General features: G+C 49.4%; 2 protein-coding genes across 4 annotated transcripts; both read left to right on the forward strand.

The window, feature by feature from the left end:
• Positions 1–13: 13 nt before the first annotated feature.
• topbp1 (DNA topoisomerase II binding protein 1) lies at positions 14–8,850 on the forward strand. Of its 2 annotated transcripts, none has more exons than XM_077624906.1 (26): positions 14–188; positions 451–547; positions 629–763; positions 840–983; positions 1,068–1,249; positions 1,322–1,515; positions 1,609–1,785; positions 2,327–2,487; positions 2,564–2,727; positions 2,787–3,034; positions 3,099–3,370; positions 3,470–3,642; positions 4,495–4,706; positions 4,769–5,229; positions 5,339–5,533; positions 5,596–5,711; positions 5,782–5,905; positions 5,973–6,210; positions 6,282–6,447; positions 6,509–6,708; positions 6,769–6,930; positions 7,076–7,239; positions 7,324–7,458; positions 7,535–7,624; positions 7,690–7,851; positions 8,641–8,850. In XM_077624906.1, exons 2-26 carry the CDS (start codon positions 461–463, stop codon positions 8,764–8,766), a joined length of 4,488 nt encoding a protein of 1,495 aa, XP_077481032.1. In that variant the 5' UTR covers positions 14–188; positions 451–460; the 3' UTR covers positions 8,767–8,850. The 2 variants fall into 2 exon arrangements, with proteins under 2 accessions (XP_077481032.1, XP_077481033.1); XM_077624907.1 differs by having other exon boundaries at positions 2,330–2,487.
• Positions 8,851–8,997: 147 nt separating this feature from the next.
• tmem108 (transmembrane protein 108) lies at positions 8,998–20,553 on the forward strand. Of its 2 annotated transcripts, XM_077624908.1 has the most exons (6): positions 8,998–9,318; positions 9,924–10,224; positions 15,884–15,970; positions 16,592–17,098; positions 17,259–17,410; positions 19,485–20,553. In XM_077624908.1, the coding sequence occupies exons 3-6, from the start codon at positions 15,928–15,930 to the stop codon at positions 19,590–19,592; spliced, it is 810 nt and encodes a 269-aa protein (XP_077481034.1). In that variant the 5' UTR covers positions 8,998–9,318; positions 9,924–10,224; positions 15,884–15,927; the 3' UTR covers positions 19,593–20,553. The 2 variants fall into 2 exon arrangements, with proteins under 2 accessions (XP_077481034.1, XP_077481035.1); XM_077624909.1 differs by lacking the exons at positions 8,998–9,318; positions 9,924–10,224 and adding an exon at positions 12,511–12,909.
• The last annotated feature ends 2,475 nt before the right edge of the window (positions 20,554–23,028 follow it).

A 23,028-nucleotide genomic window follows, 5' to 3' on the forward strand; every position in this document is an offset into this window, starting at 1 on the left:
TGTAGTATCGTTGTTTCCACACGGTTCTTTAACATTGTAACACCCGTAAAGTGACGTATTGGCGCTAATAATACGCGGAACTTGTCATTCAAAAATATACTACCAACAAATGTTGAAAATGTCAGGCTTTTCTGCGCTTTTGTGACAAGTTAGCTGCAAGTAATCATTTTATTTCATGGAAAATTAAGGTAAGAGTCTTTTGTTTAGCTAGCGGGAGCTAGCGTATACGTTTGTATGTTTTGTAAAGTTAGCTTGGACCGCGTTCCATTAGCATTTACTATTATTCTTTTGTTCATTTAGTTTTTAATTCACCAATAGTGAAGGAAATTTCACAAACAAATGAAGATGCCAGACAACGCCACGTTATTTAATTGTAGCTCATTAAAATGCTGCTTATTCAAACCACTAATTTTAGTCTTTGTTATAATGGCTAAAATAATGTTTTTGTAGGTCGTCCATCATGTCGAAATTAAAGAAGGAGGGTTTCGTCGTCAAGATTGTCGAAAGTCAAGGAGAAAGTTCGGAATATGCTGCCAAAGCTTATGAGGTAAAAACGCATTCTTGCACATCAAAATAATCTAGATTCACAACTACAGCTTCTCGATTTGATATTTTTCTTCCTTTGTAGGCCATTATGGAGCTTCAGTCTGAAAAGTACATTAAGAAGATCGACGAGGACGCTGTATTAAAAATGAAGCAAAAAGACAAATCCCTGTTTATCTTCAACGACTTTGACTGTCCCGCGTTCCACCACTGCAAAAAAGTACATTTCCGTGCCGTGTCACGTTCACTCGCGGAGTGGACGTCTTCGTTGTTTAAAATGCGTGTCGTCCCCGTAGCTGGGCTGCCGAATCGTGAGTCCGCTGGTGGTCGTGTTCTGCCTGCAGCACGAACGTTGCGTCCCCAAAGCGGAGAAGCCGGTGTACAACATGGCCATGGCCGACGTCACCGTCTCCTGCACCAACCTGGATAAAGCGGCCAGGGTCGGTTCCTTTCGGTTCCGCTGGGTTCTCCGACCCCTTGACCCCTTGCCTCGTCTGACCGCACCGCTTCGTGAACGTTCCCAGACCGAGGTGATGGATCTGGTGCAGCTCATGGGCGGGCGCGTTTACCTGGACCTCAACGTGTCGGTCACCCACCTGATCGCCGGCCAGGTGGGCAGCAAGAAGTACCTGGTGGCCGCCAGCCTGGGCAAACCCATCCTGCTTTCTTCCTGGGTCAAAACCTGTTGGGAGAAATCGCAAAACAGGTTCAATACTGCCGTGTGTTTTGGGAGGGGCAAATGTAGAGCTGCTCGCTCATTCCCGTTGTCTTTATTTAGTTTGTTCAGGTACACGGAGCTTCCGACGGAGGAGCACCTGTGCCCCGTTCTGCTGGGCTGCACCGTGTGCGTGACGGGTCTCTCCAGCGCCGAGCGGAAGGAAGTCCAACGCCAGTGCAAGCGGCACGGCGCCAGCTACACGGGGCAGCTGAAAATGAACGAGTGCACTCACCTCATCGCCAGCGAGCCGTCGGGTGAGTCGGTTCGAGAATTTCCCAGAGCGTCTTTTTGTCGGGGGGGTTGTTGTCTAACCGTACGTGACCCCCCCCCCCCCCCCCCCCCCCCAGGCCAAAAGTACGAGTGCGCTCGCAAATGGAACGTGTTTTGCGTGGCCCTGCCCTGGCTTTTCGACAGCATCGAGAAGGGTTCCTGCCAGGATGAGTCTCGCTACGCGGTGGAGGGCGGCGCCCTAAAATCCAATACAGCGAATACGTCCACCCCGGTCAGCTCTGAGAAAAATGATGGTTAGTTTAAAATTGTTTTTAAAAAGATGGGAGAAAAAGGAATGTAAATTTGCACTAACATTTTATATTGAATTACTAAGCTCATTGGCGGCGATCCTTTGACCCCAAAAATATTTTAACTACTCATAAGTATTTTGAATGGAACATTTTTGCCATTTCAAAATCAAATGATCTTTTTTAAATACCGTATTTTCTCACATTTGCCATTTTTTCTGCAAATAAAAATCATGTCTTAATCGAGGTTACAGTTTATATGGCCATAAATTAGACTTGACATGCACGAAACGCCATATTGTAAGACAATGTAGCCGATGCGGTCATTTTTTTTCAAAATAGAGAATAGATAAACCGATAAAATGCTGAACAAAATTAATTTTGACGTCTATGAATGAAATTCAAGAGAAAAATAACGTGGCTTACATAAAATGTGAAAAAATGCATTTAATGCATTTTAAAAACGGATGTTTTCACCTGATTTATACTTGTTCAAGTCTTTATTTATTGGCTCTCACCATTTTACTCTCCATTTTTTTTCATCCAGAAGGTGTTTCTCTGCTGGGTTTGAGCGCCGTCAACGTTAGCTCGACGGTGAACCAGTCGGCCTTCACCGACGCAAGCGTCACCGGGGCTGAAGCTCCAGATCCGTTAGACAATCTGGACTTGACTTTGTGTCCGACCGATGACGTCTTGGACGGCTGCAAGGCAAGCGTTTGGGCTTTTTGATGCCGTTTTTTGCGGGGAAGTTTTGTTTGATGATCTCCTCACGACGTTGGCGCAGTTGTACCTCTGCGGCTTTCCCCCCAAGAAGCTGGAGAAGCTGCGTCGGCTGGTGAACGCGGGAGGTGGCCTTCGCTTCAACCAGCCCAGGGAGGACCTCACGCACGTGGTCATGGGAGAACCGGAGGAGGAGCTGAAGCTTTTTCTCTCCAAGGCCACCCACAGGTCAGCGTGGCTTTTCCGGGTTCTCGTGGAGACGGCGCTCTGATTCTGGTTTCGCTCAGACCTCACGTGGTGACGCTGCCGTGGCTGCTGGACGGCATCTCCAAAGGCCGACTCCTCCCGGAGGAGGACTTCTTCCACCCCGACTGTTTGCCTCCCGCCTTGGGCGAGACCCTGGCGGCGCCGACCCACCGTACGCTGGTCTCGGCGCTCTCCTTCGAATCCCCCGCCGCCAGTCCGAGCACTCCGACACAGGTGGAGGCGGAGCAAGACCTTCTCTCGCAGTACACGGACGACCACCCGACCGTCGGTGAGTTATCGAGCAGCCTCGATCGACGTCGACACCTTTTTTAATACGACCCGATCGCTTCAAGTTGACGTCGCGCCGCCGGCCGAGGAAAGCGGCGCCCTCGAGCACGACGCGACCGCGCCGGAGGGCATCGAGGCGCTCGTCTTTGCCGGGAAACGCTTCCTCCTGCGGGGCTTCGGCGCCGAGGCGGAGGCCCAGCTCTCCCAGATGCTGATGGAAAACGGGGGCCGGGTTTTGGTGGGCGGCACGCGCGCCGTGGCCGACTACGCCGTGGTGCCGCTGTTGGGCTGTCCCGTGGAGGTGACGGTGGACGAGGTGGTCACCGACACGTGGCTGGTGAGCTTTGCTCTTTTTTTGCAGCGCTCCTTCTTAAAGAGGCGGGACGTGATTTCTTGTTTCTCGGGCATCTTCTCAGGCGGTTCCTTATCTCCACAGGTGACGTGCGTGGAGGAAGAGCGTCTCCTGGAGGTCTCCTCCAATCCTCTGTTCACGCCCGTTCCCGTGATGGACGGACGACTCCCCCTCAAGGATTGCGTCCTCTCGGTCAGCCAGTTCACGGGAGCCGAGAGGGATTCGCTGGTGGAGCTGGCCAAGCACCTCGGCGCCAAGTATGTCCTCCTCGCTCTCCAGACATCGCCCGCCCCTTAAATTGACCATATTTTCATACCTATAAAACGCACCATGTGAAAGGGCGCAGCCTCACTTGCGAGTGTATTTTCTGTTTTTTTTGTCAATACAAAAGGCGCCTCGGCGGATAGGGCGCTAGCATGACACTAGGCTAGCGTACGTTATGCTAGCCACTACCGTGTTTTTTTTTAATTTTTAAAGCAGCATGACCAAAACTAAGTTTGATAGGGCTTTATTGAGGTAAAATGTATACACCTTAATACAGGGGTCGGGAACCTTTTTGATGGAAAGAGCCATAAACGATTCATATTTTTTAAATGTTAATCCTTGAGAGCCATGCTCCGAATTTAAAAGTCAACATACATGAAAATGTGTGCCTTTTTTAGTCACTTCACCACTTTTAAAGTACAAAAAGAATCTGAATTCTTTTGACAACATTGTTACGTTGTTGCTAATCAATGAGTATCAATGAGAAAATCCATACAAAAGAGTGTAATGGGAAAAAATTATTATAAGGCGCTGGGGTAGTGTCAATGCCATAATACCAACGTAACGCTCCTATTCCTGCGCTTTCTCACCAGCAGTTTCCATAGTTTACCTCACAGGTTAGTGGAGAGCCATATGCACCCATCAAAAAAGCCATATGTGGCTCCCAAGCCATAGGTTCCCTACCCCTGCCTTAATAGAAGTTAAAGCAGTTAAACATGCGTTGTTTCATGGAGTAGCGCTAGGTACACTGACCCATTGGGCGCATCCACCATTTTAGAGAAAAAAACGTACTTTTAAGTGTGCCCTATTGGTGTGAAAATCCACTAAACAAACCCCCTTTTTAGTGTCCAGGACTACTTTGTGCGCTTCGCCAACCCCTCCAAAGGAGTGCTGGCCAGCACCCACCTGGTCCTCCAGACCCCCGACGGCACCAAGTATCAGGCGTCCAAGAAGTGGGGCCTCCCGGCCGTCTCCCGTCGGTGGATCATGGTGTCGGCCAGCAGCGGGGTCAAGGCGGACCCGCAGCGCTTCCTGGTCGACCGCCCGCCTTCCCCGGGTAGGGACGAAATGCAAATCCACTGGTTTTCCCACGCCGTTTACAGCCCATTTCTTCCTCAGGGACGCAGGAGGACGGCTTCGTGGGCGCCTCCCAGAAGACCCCCGCGCCCCCTCCCCGACAGGCGTGCCGCTCGCCGCTCATCCCGCTGCCGGGGCGGCAAGGCGGCGAGGCGATCACGCCGCTGGACGCCGCACGCTTCCGGAGCAAAGTTTTCCGATCCGTGATGAAAGAGCTGGCCTCCCAGGAGGCCCCCACGCCCCCTCCCCGACAGGCGTGCCACTCGCTGCTGCGTCCTCGGGGCGGCAAGGCGGTCACGCCGCTGGACGTGGGACGCTTCCGGAGCGAAGCTTTCCGATCCGCGATGAACGAACTGAAGTCCAAAGAGGATGTCGGCACCCCCGTTGGCCACCCGGGGGAGGGCGCGGGGAACCCCCTGGCCAAGGAGCCCTCGCTGCAACTGGACACCCCGTCCCGCTTCCTCAGGAAGGACCAACTCTTCAGGCCTTCGTTCAATTTCAAGGTGCCGCTTGAAACCAAATCATTTTAGAATAAACTCACCCCAGAAACTTTCACCCGTCATCCAAATCCGCCACGCTCTTCTCACCCTTGCGCCCGTCTTTGCTTTCCAGGAAACCTGGGGGGGCGTGGACACTCCGGTCGCCAGATCCAAACCCGGCGAGAGGGTGGAGACGCCGTTGACGGAGGTCATCCGCAGGAACATGAACGCGGCCCTGACCACCTGGGGCCGGGCCGGCGACCCCGCCGACCTCGCCGACGCGCAAGCGGTCTCCGCCAGTCCCCAGTTGGGCAGCCCTCGGAAGGAGGTGAGGACCGATCGGCACGCCGGCCACCCGGCCGTTCCTTTCTCACTCGCTCGTATCTGAAGGAGGTCCGAACGGAAGCCGGCCCGCTGAGCGGCGTGGTCATCTGGGTGGGGAAAAAGCTGAGCAAGACGCAGAGCGAGCTCAACGCCACGGCCGCTTCGCTCGGCGCCGACTTCAGGTGAATCGCCACCCGCGTTAGCTAGCGAAGGCACGCTAACTGAAAAAAAAAACAATTGGGGTGCGCGCAGGTGGTCCTGCGACGATTCCGTCACGCACTACGTCTACCACGCCCGAGCCAACGACAACAGCCGAGAATACCGAGGCGCCAAGGAAAGGGGGCTGCACGTGGTCTCGCCACTCTGGCTGGACGCCGTAGGTCTCCCGCGGCGTCTCCCACAGGTCGTGCCTCCGACCCGACTCCTTCTTTGCCCTCTTGTAGTGCGCCGAGGAGCAGAGGCGTGTCCCGGAGTCCCTGTACCCTTGCACCTACAACCCCAAGATGAGCCTGGACCTCAGTCAAGTTCCCGGCGGCGGCTCGGAGGGATCGCCGCCTCTGACGCGAACGCAACGACGAAGCTCGGCGAGAGCCCCGGTCGACAAACGAGGCCCGAACGCCGGTCCCGAGCCGGAGGCGGCGGAAGACGATGACGACGGAGACGAGCTGGCGGAAAAGAGCGGTGGGTCCGATTCCTCGGGCCAGGCCGCGTGAGAAACCCCCCATCGTCTCACGGGTCCAACGCTTCTACAGAAGCTTCTCAGACTCGGCAGATGAGAGAAGACCTGCAGAAGGCCCTCCAAGAGGTCATGTCGGCCACCAAGCGGACGCCGAGGCTGCTGGGTCGCATGGGGCCGGCCAGGGCGGACTCCGCCCCCGAGACTTCCGGCGGCAGCCGGCGCACCCTAGAAGCGTTGAGGTGAGTCTGGCGGGGGTCCCCAAAGCCATTTGGGGAGACGGTCTGACCCGTGGCTCTCCAGGGCCGCCACCCCGGACCCCAACACGGAACCCTCGCAGAGCGAGCAGATCGTTTGGGACGACCCGACAGCGCGGGAAGAGAGGGCCAAGCTGGCCGACAACCTGCAGTGGCCCGGCAGTCCATCGCAGATCTCGCCGCCGCCGCCCGAGCACACGCGAGCGTTCAAGGACTCCGTGAGCGACTCGGATCTGTTGGAGAAGGGTATGTGGCTCGCGGGCCGTCGGGAAAGAGATCCCAAATAATCATCCCCGTCGCCATCAGCGGCTTGCGACGTCATCGAGGAGGAAATGGCAAAGCACTTTGAAGAGGAGCCCCAAAATAAGGTGGTCACTCCAGAAGTTCCGAGGACCCCACCTCGATTCCAGCTGTCCTCGCTGGATCGGGAGGACCGCGTCCGTTACAGTCACCTCATCGAAGAGCTCGGTGAGTGGAAAACGGACGGACGGCAATGCCTCCAGATACTATGCTCGTATCTCAAGGCAAATATTTGCCGGGAATTTCCCCCGTGTCTCAAATTTCGCTGAAACATTTTCAGGTGCAAGTAGCATATATTTTTTTCCGCCCGTAGGCGGCGTCATCCTGGACACGCTGACTTTCGACCCCAGCTGCTCCCACATCGTCGTCGGCAAGCCCATTCGCAACGAAAAATACTTGGCCGCCATGGCGGCCGGCAAATGGATCCTTCACCGCTCCTACCTGGAGGCCTGCCGCTCTCGGGGCCGCTTCCTACCGGTGCGACACCGAGCGAGTCAGCCCCCCCCCCCGAGCCTCCATCGCGAGGAATCTTCACGCCGGGTTTGCTTCCTCCCTCGCTAGGAGGAGGACCACGAGTGGGGGAGCAGCTCCGTCCTGGACGCCTTGCCCTCCGTCAGCTCACAAGAGAGGTGCTTGGCGTTGGCGGCCATGCGGTGGAGGAAAGCCCTACTACGCGGCGGGCCCTCGGAACAGGGGGTACGGTACAAAAGTTTACGTCGTGATTCGAATCGGCCACCTTTCAACTCGTTTGAACCCGCCCATGTTCCTCCAGGGAGCCTTCAGCGGTTGGACGGTGATGCTAAACATCGACCAGGGCCGCGAAGCCGGCTTTCGCCGCTTACTGGAGTCGGGCGGCGCCACGGTGCGACGGCCGGCCAATCGGATGCCACGAAAAAGTCTTTTTTCAACCGGCGTTTCACCTTTCAGGTGCTGCCGAGCGCCTCGCGTTCCGCCTACGGGACGGCCACGCACCTGTTCGCCGATTTCAGCCGCCTACGTCCGGGAGACTTCCGGGTGGACGTGTCCGAGGCCTCCGCCCAGGGGGTGTCGTGCCTCAGGCCCGATTACATCGCTGACTACCTCATGCAGGTCATACCTTTGCATTTAAAAAAAAAAAAATTCTTTCAAAAAAGGGTGGTGTGTTGGTCGCCCCAAAAATTCAAGATCCACCCCCAACAGCTGCATTTTCATTTAAAAATAAATAAATAAAAGGCCCCATCCATTTTGGCACATTCGACCAAACACATTGACTTTGTTCATTTAGTTAACATTGTCCCCAATTAAAGCACAGGAAAATGTTTCCATTCATTCCTATTGATTTTCAACCCAGACCCCTAAAAATTGAGGTTAAATGCCCTGAAATCAACAGTAAAGGACCCTGCATTGCCCCCAAATCACCTGAACGTAATAACGCAAAATCAAAAGAAAGTCGCTATCATTGGTCATATTTTTTTCTATCCAAAAAGCCACCAGCAAATCAATAGTAACTGATCCTAAATATGGATAATAACCCAATAGCAAATGCCCCAAAAGGAAGTGACTTGGACCTGCATAGATTTCACAATCATTGAACCCACATAAAAATGAACGGAAAATGATCCAAAATCAAGAGAAAGTGATCCAAATTTGCCTCATAAAATAAAGCGAATGTACTTGAAATCGATGGGGAGTGACCTCAAATGCCCCAAAAGTCAGTCCATTGAAATACCCCCCATCCTTCCCACCCAATTGAACAAGCAATGTCATTTCCCATTGGAAACGTGAACCCTTAAATCCATTTTTGCCGGCGACCGCCCGCTGCAACGGGAGGTCTTCCTTCTCTCACCATTGCGACACCCAAGGATTTACCACGTTCTCTCCCCCCCCCCCCCCCGGCAGGAACCCATCCCTCCCACCACCCGCTACCTCCTGGACGCAGACGAAGACGCGGGCGAGGCGGCATCATTGCGTAAACGCAAAGGCTCCGGGCAAAGCTCCCGCCTGAAAAAGTCTCGCCTGCAGTGAAAAGGCCCATTTGTATTCTTTCCTCTATTAAATGTTGTAAATATGATGTGTCTCACGTGAAATAAAAGTTAATGTAGCACGTGACGTGACGTGGCGTGGCTGTGTCGTGCTGAGGAGACTGCAGTGTGGCGCCCGCCGCTGATTGATGACTCCAAAGAGAGCCCTGCACAAAATGGCCAGTCATGCTTTGTTATTGGCTGCACTTTTAGTGGCCGACCTGCAGGTGGCGCTACAATAACACCTTTTGCTTTTAATGAGCAGTTCCTTCTATTTATTGATTGATGTATTTTTCAGGGACGTGGGATTCATCTGATTCATCATCGGGTGAGACACTTGCCATTATTTCACTCTCACCTTGGTGAATTGACTTTTGAGGTTGTTAATCTCACTGCGATTGTGTTTTCATGTCGACATTGGCTGGCCCGAGGTAACAAAGTGAACTCGTTGGTCGATCATCCACGGTGCCCACGTAGCCAAACGGCCGCTGCCAGTCCTCCCGGTCGGCAGGAATGGCCATTTTAAGCGACGCTATTTCAAGTGAAACTTTCTGAGGTGAGCACATTCATTCTATTCGGAAACGAAATTTGACAAAAATGCTTGAACGAATACTTTAACTGGCATTATTTGTGACGCAAACCGAAATTTAAGACACAGGAGATATTGAAGATGGCTTGCCATTCAGTAAACAAATTCAAACCTAAATATCCAAAGCTGTTGTGGACCCCGACTCACGGCAGGCGCTCACAAGCAGCAAAATCAGTTTGTCGGTCCTTAGACCACACCCCTTAAAGGCACACAACATTGATCTCTTTTTTACATATCTCTGTTAAACAGTCCCATTTTCCTCCTTCACTTGCTGTTTTTTGTGTGTGACTGACTGAAAAAGATGGCTCGAATCCAAGTGGAGTTTTGCGTTTGAAACCAAAGTAGCTCCGCCTCTTAACACATTTGTTTTACGTCACGAATGTCCTCCAAACTCCAGTTTTCGTGGCCCGAATGGCTCCCCCGGGGTCCGGGGCCGGGGTCGCTAGCGGGAAGGCGTCCTTAGCCTCTCCGCAGATCCCGCGACTGCAGCATTCAACCCCCCCCCCCCGTCCCGTCCCCACCTCCGAGCTCCCTCATTAACATTCCCTCCCCGTCCGCACGCTCTCTTTTAGGTCCTCCCTCGCACTCGGTGGGTGGCACCGGCGCGACCAAACCCCGACGGCCCGGTCCGCTCGGAGGCGGAGAGGGACCTGCGTCACAGGCAGGGGGGGGCGCATTCACGGCACCGGGCCAGCGAGCACCTACCGCCGAGAGGGGTCTTCAGTCCACCGGCCGGCCGGCACCGCCTTGCGCATCCGCTCCACGTCGCCACCGTCGCCGCACTTGTCAGGCAGCCAGACAGACGCCCCCCCCCGGACCATGTGCGCCTCGCCGTCGGGCTCGGATACGCAGACGATTACCGCGCCGTCATAGGTGAGTGGAGTGGCGTTTATTTACTGCCGCGCGTATCGATCGTCCGCCGCATCATCGGAACGCGTCGGCGGACGCCGCCGCCGTCGTTCCGCTCCGCCGAGGCGTCACGGCGGCAAATCCCAGCGGTAGACTTTGTCCCCGCCGGAGGGACGGATAAAGAGGGTTGGGAAGGTTGTTGGCCACGTAAATGGAGCGGGGCAAAGGGGCTTTCCATGGCGTGCCCGATGCGGGACCACTGAGATCATTTATTGGATATTAACGGGAATATGGGAGCAAATTCTAGGTTGTCTGCGTTCCAGCCAGGCAAACTGGGGAGATTTGTCGTGTATTTTGCTAGCCAAAATTGGACATATTGAATGAGGAAAAAGTAGCTGCTGTTGCCTACCGCTCACCCCAAATTCTCACGGGCAGACCTACTGGTCGCTGGTCACTTGTGTCACTTGCCAGGGCACGCCCTGAAACTCCTTCCAAAAAAAACTCGATACTCATGTACTGTCACTTGAGATATGCTTAGAGTTATTGTAAATCGGGTTGGTGGTGTATGTTTAATCTGCCCACCCTAATTTCCTTCATTTTTTCGTCTATTTGACTACATTTGAGTCTAAACCTACTAAAAAAAAACACCGCGAATAACAACATCGTCCGAAAGCCACGCACACAACATGGCTAGTCAATCCGAGTCTAACTTTCTAAGCCACGCCCCGTAAGACTGACTCAACGCTCACCTCAGAAACTTTCACTGTAATGATCTCGCTCTAGAACGCTCTTAGACAGCCCATGGAAACTGGGAGGCCCGGCAGCAATTCTCAGCGAAAAGGAACTGTCAAACGGAAACGTCACTGCACTCAAAAATGGGATCCTATGTGGTTCTACTCAACGTTCTGGCCTTTGGAGTACACGGGAGTCGGACCAGCGACTGGAACTCCGTCCGTCAAGGCCCAACGGAGCACGCCAAATCGTGGGCCAACCTGCTAGTCAGACCTCACCATTGTAAGCGGAATGTTTGCGCACCCCCTCACCTCTAGCCTCCTTTGTTCTGCCGGACAATCCCCCCCCCCCGGTTCTACCTCCGCTCCACCAACGCCATGCGTAAGGGGGAGCGGGGTCAGCGGGGGTAATGACATCTGGAGTGGACGCATTAGGGAGATTAGTGGGAAAATGGAGAGAGAGAGAGAGAGAGAGAGAGCTAACCAGGACATGTAGTGCCTCAAACGTTGGAAGGATTGTCGTTGGAAAAGGATGGTCTGATTGGAAGTGCAAACGGAGAAGCTCTTATCGCCAAAAGTCCGGAAAAGTCTGAGAAACGCCCGGAAACGATCTGCTTTCTCATCCCGAGCTGTCGCAGGAAATGGTGGAAGGGGGATAAAATGCTGATGGGAAAGGATCGGGGAATGTGCCTCCCAAAGGCTTTAATAGGCGACTTACAAGCCCCCCCCTGACCCCCCCTCAAAGGGCTGGTAGCGAGTGGTACACGGTGAGGTGGAATGCGGCCCCCGCGGGACCCCTTGTGCAAGTGCTCAGGATGGACTTTGGACTTTGGGATAACAAAATAGGCGCCGCTAAACCGGATCCCGACAGGATATCACATACGACAGGCGGCGTTTCCACAGCTTTGAGGCGTTCACGTCGATGTCCAATCGTTGGAGAGCCGGCTGACTCGTTGATGTTTATCAGAAATTAGTCATTTGGACCCAAACGAAGAGGATGAGCGTGGCAACCTTTGCACAAACGCTGAGCTCCAAAAATCGAAAGGATAACTGCCATCTGAATTCAGCACTCACCGAGGTTTTGCATGTCTTTTTCCCTTTTCCCACTTGGCATCTAACATGACTTTTCTGGCCTTCTGCCATGCAAAATCATCCACTACGTCCTTATCAAAAATGTGCAATTTACATATAACATCATTGAACATTTTTTAAGGACTCTGGTGGTGCACCCCCCAAATAAATTGTGCCCTGGGCGGTCGCCCCTATTGCCCGTGGGAAAAAGTGTCCCTGCTCTGTGAAGAGCCACTAATAGCAGCTTTCCCTGTGAAATTGAAATCCAAGCAAGACAAGATGACAGCAAAAAAAAAAAAAACTGAGAATGCACGACGTTGATAAATGAGCGGCCATTAAAGCGCTTCCAAGCGGAGGTGTTTGTCAGCGCTAGACTTGCAGATAAGAGCGTCCTTCCGTCATTCCCGCCGGGGAATTCCTGACATTCCTGCCCGCCGGCGGCGGCGGCCGTGCCACTCCGATGCTTCGTGTCGCCAAACTCAAAAGGCGCCGGTTCCACCGTGCGTTAACCTCCGATGACGAAGGTGGACCGTTCCATTCGGGAGAAGAAATAGCTCGGCCTTCCTTCCCTTGTTTCCTTGGCAACTTGTGGATGGATCATTTCCCTCTTGGCTTTGACGGACTCCCAAAGCGTCGGAATCCAACGTTGTCAAAGGGCCTGCCGCACAAAAAAAATGGGCGCTTTTGGGATGCTAGATGGGCTCAGACGGATCTCCAGGCCCATTTTGTCCAAGAGGACTTGCCGCTAATTTGGAAGATTCCACAACAGTCCCTGGAAAAAGGCCTCTACTTACAAATCCAGTTATGGCCGGATGCTAGTCGGCTAGTTAAGCTAGTCACTCTTCATTCCATATCGCCGAAAGCGTCCCTTTTTAATTCTGACATCTTTCCAGTGAAGGTTTCTGAGGTGAGCGTTGATTTTGCGCCAGTCGTCAAGCCCTTTCAAAAGGCGTCGGTCGGTCGGTCGGGGTTGATGTCGCCGCGTCTGCTCACCATTGCATTGCGGGTGCTGAGGCTGCGTCACCATGGCGACGCCGGCGTCATCCGCCGTGCGCCGGGGGGACGCCGGGCAGCCGCGGGCGTCTGGCTCGGCGCGGGGATGAAGAACAGACGTGGCACTGTGGTCTTTGCCCCCCCCAAAAAGTACTAAACGGAAAGCAGCTGTTTCAGAAAAAAGGATCCAATTATGGCTGAATATTGATTTGATTCTAATGTAGTCATTTTCCCCAAAACACTTGCACTTTTCCTCTGGGGCAATTTCCATCTTTTGCTAATAATAGATGTGGAGGCTTCTGCTTTTATCGCGACATCTCGCACGGCCGCCTCCGTCCTGGCGTCTCGCGGGGAACGACGCTTGACATTTAGCCACCCGCCGCGACGCTCGTAAACTGGGCGGCGCTTTTCCGGCAAGCTGGCTTTTGTCTCGCTAAGTGCTAAATGCTAACTGACATTTTTGGACATTAAAATGGGTACAAATCTTCTCTTTGAGCCTCTTAATAGCAAATATTCTCTTGTAGTGCATTTGTAAAATTTATTTTAAAAAGAAATGGTCAGAAAAGAGGGCAAATACCATATGTTTGAACTTTTAAAAAGGAAAAATAGCTGTTTATTCACAGTGAAAAATAAAACTGGGAAGAGGAAACATTTTAGATGGAATATTTAGACATTTTTTGAAAGAACCGGATCAAAGGCCATAAATATTCAGTTTGGTATATAGATCAAAAACAGATTTTAAAAAATGAACTAAAAACAATACAAAGAAAAACATTCAATTGGGGATTTAAAAATGTTTTAATTATTGATTTAAAAGGGGGAAAAAAATAGGAATGATTCATTTCTAATCTACAAATTGCATAGAAGTTGATGACGTGTTGCGTAACCGTCCCGAGATAACTTTGAGATTGCCAATGCTCCGTTTGGTAATTAGCGTTGTTAGCGCTCGCCGCCAATCTGCGGCGGATAACCATCGCGACCAAACCCGAGCCGCCGCCAACTTTGAAGCCGCTCCCGGCGGGGAGGGGGTGCTTAAGCCGGTCGGCCGGCGCTTGATCCTCTTGCGTCACCCGCGCGACACTCAATTAGACGCGCTTAAATCGGCGGTTAGTCAAAGCCGACGCACGCGTCCTCGCTGATCGCTGGCCCGAGCTGGGATCAGACCCGCAAAATCACTCCACAGACCGCATTGTTTTCCCCTTAAGACATTTTTCTTTGACGTAGGATCAAGTCTTAAGAGAATGAGGATCATAATCTTTCTTTTTTTTTTACCTTCCACTTTTTTTTGTTAAATAGACGATCGAAAAATAAAAAAAGCAGTTTTTAACCCACAGCAATAGACATCCGATCTGTTTTATTGCAAAGTCCCAAGGCCGAGTTATTTGGATTTATTGATATTGATTGCTGTTTTCTCTATTTGTGTAACAACGCTAACAAAGCTAAAAGTCCAAATTGTCTTTTTCTTATATCCTCAGCCGGCCAGCTTGCAATTTACGCGCACACTTGGTGATGTACTACACACACACACACACACACACACACACGTTTGCGCTTGGGTGTGTGTGTGTGTGTGTGTGTGTGTCAAGACTAGCATCTTTCAGACTTTAATCTGCGGCCCTCCAAGTGGGGGATGGAATGGAAGCGGTGGGGAGCAAAAGCAATCCAAAAGCAGCACCTCCGTCACCCCGCGCGCCCATCCCAGCTTCTTTTCCAGCGCCCCTTCTCATTTGGGGCTCCCCACTTGCGCCCTCGCCACACCAGAAAAACAAAATACCTTCAAAAAAGGAGAAAATAAGCAAATAAGGATGAAAAATGTTGCCAGAAAAATACTACCTTTTAAAGCCCTAAAATGTTAACGACCAAACTTTTGACTTCATATACACGAACATCGTAAAAATATATCAGATTGCTGTCTGAAAATGTGTAAAAACATTTAAAAAAAAATCGTGTGACACGGTGGCGCAGTGGTTATTTCACCGGTTATATCACCTGCCTCTGTGGGTTCGATTCCCCGCTGATGTTTTGGCTCGCCATTCTGTCTTTTGACAGGAAACTGTAAACGGGACATAGCTCCGTCTATTATTCTCGGAGGAAAATTCCCCAGAACTTCCCGATGGTACTTTTGGTTCTCCGACCCGTTTTTAAAGTAAAGACGAATTGTTACGATGACTTTGTCGTCATCATTTGGTCGTCACGGCGACCTCAGCCTGTAAAGAAGTTTTGTCCGGTGGACTAAATAGTGCTGATTTTGTACAGTGGGTTGAGGAAAATACCTGGAAATGGTTGCCCTGGAGACGCAGTGGTCACAATGGACGGGATTAGAGTCGTCGGGGTAAAGTGGGAACAAAACAGGAAGTCATGTACAACAATGGCGCCTCAGCACTTCAAAAGCCCCCGCATCCTGCCGTTTGTCCTTTCGGGGGATAGCTAGCTCCCTCGCTCGCTCGCTAAGCGACGGATTGGTATTTTTGTGGGTGCGCCTAATCAAGTGTGGTAAGATGATGCTCTGGGGACACCCGAGCGATGCCATGACTCGGCACCGAGTCATTGTCCGCTGCTTTAAAGGCCTTTTTTTGGACAGAAACATGCTGTGTTTTTTTCCCTTTTTTTTGGAGTCGGCCGCGTGAGCGCCTTCAGTCCTGCTTACACAATGGCCCAAAAAAATAAGATTTCATAACGGGGTGATTGGGCACTTGGGTATGATTAAGCCACTTGGAAGCTGCGGGAATGTTTGATAGCAAAAACGCTTAACATTCTTCAAAGTGTGACCCAAAAAAAACGTTCATTTGGGGGAAAGCTTAAGCGTATGTGGTTGTTTTTATTCAGGAAAAATCATGTTTTGACTTCATTTGACCTCCGTGTGTTTGTGTGTGTGTGCTTTTTCCTAGAGAACCATGAGCACTTTGGAGGAGGACCCGGATCGCATGATACCATGAAGACAAGCCTGCAGCAGGTCCTGCGCTGCCAACTGCTGAGTGAGTGCACCCCTAAAAAGTCCCTTAATCAATGGAGCCATCCATTTTTTTTGCCCCCTTTCACTTCATATTTGACTCCAGGCAACGACATTCAAAATATTACTACAGTAAGTCAATGATCTTCTTTTGCAAATTCGCCCAACCAAAAATGTAGTATACACGTAAAGTCGGAATTCAAGACATAAAACGTTTTCAAAGTCCTCCTCCGACTTATTTGAAGCCGTGGCCAAATGACGGCCTTTAATGTTCCCATTACGTACAGCCTTCTTTTTGGAATCCCAAGAACTTCCTGTTTAGCTTCTGCGCTTCCCGTTGGCCGCCGCCGCCAAATTCTCCAGACACAAGGTGTCCCTCGCAACAATTAACGGGGCGTTGCAACAGGAAGCGAGCGCCTGCCTCTCTTTATCTGCGCTCTGGCATCCGGGCGGCCCTCGCCCACCATGTCCACTCCATCATTTCTATTTTTAATCACTTATAGGCTCCTTAATGCCAGGATTTGAACCTTCTCAAAGTGAACTGGACGCCATGAAAAGATGGAAATCCCATCAATATGGAGGGACTCGGGATGGTAAACGGATGAATGTTCCCGTTCCATAATCATCACAATTTGCCAATTTCCAGGTGTTTTGGCGTTGCTGGCGTTGCCGCCAGCTTCAGCGCACCGGGACTCTGTCACCATGGCGACCGAAGGTTCCAGCAGCGGCGACTGGTCGGGCAAAGTGACCCCGGTCACCGTGGTTTTGGCCACCGCCGCCCGAGGGCCCCTCGAGGAAGTGCTTACGCAACGCGTGACCGTCACCCCCGCGGACGTGACCCCGGGCAACCAAACCTCCGGGCCCGGCCCGACCGACGCCGAGGGGACGTCCCCCTCACAGTCGACCCGGCCCGACGCCACGGACGCGGAGCCCCAGGGGGCGCGGCGGACCGCCGCGTCCGCCGACCCGGACGGCCGGGCGTCCGCCCGAGAGACGCCGCGGACCGGCTTTCCTTTTTCCACCACGCGGGACCCCCGAGGGGCGGACAACAGCTCGGAGGCGGCGTCGCCGTCGACCCGCCCGCTGGTTTGCTTGAGTCGCGTGGACATGGTGTGGATGGTGCTGGCCGTCGCCGTGCCCGCCGCCACCTGCTGTGAGTCCTAAACCGCCGTTTTTGACCTTTAATCCTACACTTGCGATGCTTTGCTGCCCCCTGTGGGCCTCTCTTGCTATCGACGGCGAGTCCAAGCTCCATTTGTGGGAGCGCTCATCGTCTCATGGCGTTATTTTGCTGTTGTTGTTGTTGTTGTTAGCCACGCTGCTAACGGTGTGCTGCATGCGGCGGCGGAAGAAGTCGTCCAGCCAGGAGAACAACCTGAGCTACTGGAACAACGCCATCACCATGGACTACTTCAGCCGACACGCCGTGGAGCTGCCGCGAGAGATTCACGCTTTGGAGAGCGAGGTATCGGATGCTCATTGGTTCTCTTAAATAAACACCCTGTGTGGTCAAGGCTGTCAAAAAAATGACCATGTATAGTAGGGCCCCCTCGTGGTTTAGAGGTTCACCCGCCTGCCTTTAATGTGGGCAGGTAGGGTTCGAATCCTGGTGGTAACAGTGGCAGGATGGAAGATGAATGAACCTTTTTCTACAAAAAAAACCCACCAAGTCCCTGAGAGACAACCATATGTAGTCAAGACTTTCCAAAAATCACCATGTTTAGTAGGTCTCCCTCGTGGTGTAGAGGTTCACTCGCCTGACTTTAGTGTGGGCAGATGGGGTTTGAGTCCCGATGGTTTGGCTGTGTTAGGCTCCGGCAACCCACACCACTTTTTCCAGGTTGTGTAATATTAAGGTGGAGAAACCATATTCAATCCAAAAAAGACCAAGACATTTTTCTTTTCAATAGAGACGAGCATGTGTAGTCAAGACTTTCCAATAATGACAGAGTAAAGTGTGGCCATTTCATGGCGTAGAGGTTTGTTCACCTGACTGACATGTGGGAATGTGTGGTTCGCATCCCAGTTGGAATTGTTTTTCCCTTAAATAGAAACAACCGTGTGTACTCAAGGGTTTCCAAAAACGACAAGGTCAAGTGTGGCCACTGCATGGTGTAGTGGTTCCCTCACCTGACTGCCATGTAGACAGGTGTGGTTCGAATCCCAGTTGGGAATCATTTTACCTAAGTTATTTCCATATAAGTGTAGTCAAGACTTTCCAATAAATGACAGAGTAAAGTGTGGCTACTGCATGGTGCAGAGGTTCCCTCACCTGACTGCCATGTAGGCTGTTGGGGTTCGAATCCCAGTCGGGAATCATTTTTCCCTTAAATAGAAACAACCATGTGTAGTCAAGACTTTCCAATAATGACGAAGTGGCGTGTGGCCACTTCATGGTGTAGTGGTTCCCTCACCTGACTGCCATGTAGACAGGTGTGGTTCGAATCCCAGTTGGGAGTCATTTTACCTAAGTTATTTCTATATATGTGTAGTCAAGACTTTCCAATAATGACAAACTAAAGTGTGATGACTTCGTGGTGTAGAGGTTCCCTCACCTGACTGCCATGTGGGCAGTTGGGGTTCGAATCCCGGTCGGGAAACATTTTTCCCTTAAATAGAAACAGCCGTGTGTAGTCAAGACTTTCCAATAATCACTAAGTAAAGTGTGGCTATTGCATGGTGCAGAGGTTTGTTCACCTGACTGCCATGCAAGCAGTTGTGGTTCAAATCCCAGTTGGGAAACATTTTCCCTTAGTTATTTCTACATATATGTAGTCAAGACTTTCCAATAATGACAAATTTAAGTGTGGTCACTTAATGGTGTAGTGGTTCGCTCACCTGACTGCCGTGTGGGCAAGTGGGGTTCGAAACCGAAGGCTGACTGACAGACACCACCAGGAACCCCCAACCCATCTGTTGCCATTCAGCCTTTGGCCATAGGCTGACTGGAAAATTGTTTTGCTGAAAAAAATGACTAAGTCTTTATTTTAATGAAAATAAGTTAGTCCATATACTGAGCTACATAGTGTAGTGATCAGTCAAACGACAGTGGGATTCAAACCCCAGCTGCCCACATGGCAGTCAGGTGAACAAAACTCTACACCATTAAGTTTTACTTTGTCATTATTGGAAAGTCTTGACTACACAAGGCTGTTTCTATTTACATAAAAAATGATTCCAAACCAGGATTTGAACCCCAACTGCCCACATGGCAGTCATGTGAGTGAACCTCTAAACCACGCAGTGGCCACGCTTTTTCCTTGTCGTTTTTGGAAATCCTTGAGTCCACACGCTTGCTTCCATTTAAGGGAAAATGACACCACACCAAGAATCGAACCGCACTTGCCCGTGTGGGAGTCAGGCAAACGAACCTCTACACCACAGTGTCCTCACTTTACCTGCAAGCAAGGATGTGCAATATAGAAAAAAAAATTATATTTAAAAAAAAAAAAGATAGAAAGACCAAGTCTTTTTCTTCAATAAAAACAACCATTTATGTATTAAGGCTTTGAAAGTAAATGACACAAACGGCATTTCAGGAGCACGACAGCTGCCTCCCGCCCAACGGCGACTACGGCGTGGTCCTGGTCAACCCCTTCTGCCAGGAGACCCTCTTCGTCAACAGGGACAAAGCCTCGGCCACTTAGGGTCCCCCCCACCCCCGGCTGGAGCCCCCTTTTCTACGCCGTGCCAGGAGGCTATTTTTCTGATGTACATTTTCTATACTGGAGAAAGAAAAAAAATGAATGAAAAAAATGTCTTATAATGATTCTTTTCCATGTCTTTCTAAAGCAGGGGTCTTCAACTCCAGTCCTCGGGGGGGCCCTTGTCATCCAGTCTGTTTTCTATGTCTCTATGACAGGGGATGTCCAGGACCGGAGTTGGAAGACCCCTGTTCTAAAGCTTTGTTTTTTGTTGTTTTTTTTTTAGCTTGGTGGTGGTTCCGAAGTCCGTTCCGCTGGCTCCGCCCACACGCCGCTGGAACAGGCTGGAAAAAGTGTCTGTATTTCAGGATTGTCGCTAAACAAAAGGGAAGCAAATGCGTTTGTCATGAGAACCCACAAAGCGACTGAAATGCGGCAACTTTTTCACCACGCTCCACTTTAAGACGGCTTTTGGTCTGTATTGCCTATTTCAGGGGCGGAGTCAAGAGTTTGCAGGTTTGAACGTTGTTACAATTTTCATTTTTTTAAAATCCAACTGTATAAGATGATTTTTGTTTGAAAATGGGCAATCAACTGTCAACTGTTTCCTGGCAATATTTTACTTTGAAAGCCAAAGGTCAAATCAGCACTTTTGTTGAATCGTGCCTCATTCTGTATTCATTTAGTCTCACCACCACGTATTGTTTGTCTTGTCCACTTTGCGCACTCGTCGGTTTTTAACGACGCAACAAAGTATGAAATGTTAACATCGTTTTTTGTTTTTTTTAACAGTCACCGTATTTGGCATCCAATCCAAACTAGTATTCATCATGGACTTAAAATTCAAAGAAAACGGAACATTTTGTGACCCGACGACTGTTTTGGAGTTTGGCGTTGTCTTTTTTTGTACTCTAGTCAAGTGTCCTTTTCAACTGATTTGACCAATAAAACTTGCTCTACTTTTTTTTAGTCCCAGACTAGTTGCTATTAGTACGTGACGTCCGTATGTTTGTTTGTCATCCTATTGTGAGGACATTTGTGTGCATGATTTTCGGAATATTTTGAAGGGAATACAAAATCAATTTTGGAGTGTCTGCATCGTCATCCAAGTTCGTTTCAATTTGTTTATGTGATGAAACGAGCGTGTTGCCGGCGTAGAGGTTTGTTCACTTGACTGCTATGTGGGCAGCTGGGGTTCAAATCCCAGTGTTGTTTGACTGATCACTACACTATGTAGTTCAGTATATTTTTTCATTAAAATAAAGACTTAGTTCATTATACACCGCTGTGTGATGACAATAAAGGCTTTTGATTTGATATAAAGGCGTAGCATCCCATAAGACTAGGCTTTCATTTCAAACTATTATATATTTTAAAAAAGGGAAAAAAAGTCGAGGGCGTTTCCTGATTTGACGTCACATTGGTGAGCCGGAAGTGAAACGGACCGGAAAAGACAATGGGAAGACTAGGCTTTTCGTTGACCTGTATGCTTTGTTTTGTTTGTAAACGTCTTTTCAGGTTATTAATCGCATGATCTAAATGGCCTCATTTGGGTCAGCTCCAACCAAGACACGTTTGTTAAAGGACATGAACACAAGTCCACCAAGAAGTTGTTGTTTTTGACGTTGGCTGATTTTTGTGTACTCGAAGCATGCCGAAAAGGTAAGAAACGCTCCCGTTTTCTACATTGCAAGCTTCTCTAAAGATAGAGTTCCACTTGCAGTCATAATATCTCCCAATTGAATTGCCTTTAGTGTTTTTAATCGTTTCAAAGATCGCACAAGGACAGAAAAGAAGACCTTTTCCAATTCGAAATTCCTTTATTTTATGACCATTTGTCATAAAACGAAAATCCTAATTGTGGAAAGTCACTCTCTCCAGTAATATTGGTGATATCTGACGACTTGATTTATTTATTTTTGGTAATGACCATGTATAGTAAGGCTTTTTCCCCCTTAAAAATCGACCATGTATAGTAAGGCTTTTTTAAAAATAAAAACGACATATGTATAGTAAGGCTTTTAAAAAAATAAAAAACTCCATGAATAGTAAGGATTTTTTTCATAAAAAACGACATAGTATAGTAAGGGTTTTTTCTTTAAAATACGACATAGTATAGTAAGGCTTTTTTCATAAAAAACGACATACTATATATAGTAAGGCTTTTTTCTTTAAAAAATGACATAGTATGGTAAGGCTTTATTTCTTAAAAAACGACATAGTATAGTAAGGCTTTTTTCTTAAAAAAAACAACATAGTATAGTAAGGCTTTAAAAAAAAAAATGACATAGTATAGTAAGGCTTTTTTCTTTAAAAAACGACCATGTATAGCGAGGCTTTTTTTCTTTAAAAACGACATAGTATAGTAAGGCTTTATTTCTTAAAAAACGACATAGTATAGTAAGGCTTTTTTTCTTTAAAAAATGACATGGTACAGTAAGGCTTTTTCCTTAAAAAAACAACATAGTATAGTAAGGCTTTTTAAATAAAAAACGACATAGTATAGTAAGGCTTTTTTTTCGTAAAATGACATAGTATAGTAAGGCTTTTTTTAATAAAAAAACGACATAGTATAGTAAGGCTTTTTTTTCGTAAAATGACATAGTATAGTAAGGCTTTTTTTAATAAAAAAACGACATAGTATAGTAAGGCTTTTTTCTTAAAAACAACATAGAATAGTAAGGCTTTTTTTCTTTAAAAAAACGACATAGTATAGTAAGGCTTTTTTCTTAAAAACAACATAGAATAGTAAGGCTTTTTTTTTCCTTTAAAAAAACGACATAGTATAGTAAGGCTTTTTTCTTTAAAAAATGACGCAGATAGTAAGGCTTTTTTCTGTAAAAAATGACCATGTATAGTAAGGTTTTTTTCTTGTGGTCTCTCTGACAGGATGGAGTAGGTTTGGGAGCAGCTTGCGGATGAAGCGCCTCCCCGACCGGTCGCCTTCGTATTGGCTCGGTATGTGATGTCTCGCCTTGTTGCAGCGATCATAGTGCGTGTGCATAGCCACATCCCCTTACAAAAAGGTTTTTAGAATGAAAAAAAATATTTCTTATAAATAAAAGTCAAGGTCACATAATAGAACAAGAGATACTAGGATGTCAACTTTAATTTTTTATTTTTCAGATGAGTGACAAAGGCAAAAATGGATGACTTGTGGGATGGACAGTCTTCCAACCAAAAGGTTTCCCAAACTGTGGAGAGCGAGGATACCTGAAGACAAAAAAAGGAAGTTTAAAAGAGACATTCATGTTGCTGTGCAGAAAATATTTCTTTTCTTGTTTTTCTTAGACTCACCTGCGGATGGCGGTGATGTAGGATGTCGATTTCACCAGGTGGCTGACTTGGCCTCAATAGTAGAGCACCAACTTACCATACAAAAGGTCATTGGTTAGATTCCCCGCCTCCTCCAACTTCTCACTTTCCAGGTCAAATAAAA

Source organism: Stigmatopora argus, chromosome 17 (genome assembly GCF_051989625.1).
Source record: "Stigmatopora argus isolate UIUO_Sarg chromosome 17, RoL_Sarg_1.0, whole genome shotgun sequence".
Lineage (NCBI taxonomy): Eukaryota > Metazoa > Chordata > Actinopteri > Syngnathiformes > Syngnathidae > Stigmatopora > Stigmatopora argus.

Bases quoted from the DNA above. Each gene is read 5' to 3' on its own strand.
- topbp1 (XM_077624906.1), top strand. From the start codon at position 461: ATGTCGAAATTAAAGAAGGAGGGTTTCGTCGTCAAGATTGTCGAAAGT. The intron at 4,707-4,768 runs GTAGGGACGAAA...TTTCTTCCTCAG, and splicing joins CGACCGCCCGCCTTCCCCGG to GGACGCAGGAGGACGGCTTC. The intron at 5,712-5,781 runs GTGAATCGCCAC...GGGTGCGCGCAG, and splicing joins TCGCTCGGCGCCGACTTCAG to GTGGTCCTGCGACGATTCCG.
- tmem108 (XM_077624908.1), top strand. From the start codon at position 15,928: ATGAAGACAAGCCTGCAGCAGGTCCTGCGCTGCCAACTGCTGA. The intron at 15,971-16,591 runs GTGAGTGCACCC...GCCAATTTCCAG, and splicing joins CCTGCGCTGCCAACTGCTGA to GTGTTTTGGCGTTGCTGGCG. The intron at 17,099-17,258 runs GTGAGTCCTAAA...TGTTGTTGTTAG, and splicing joins CGTGCCCGCCGCCACCTGCT to CCACGCTGCTAACGGTGTGC.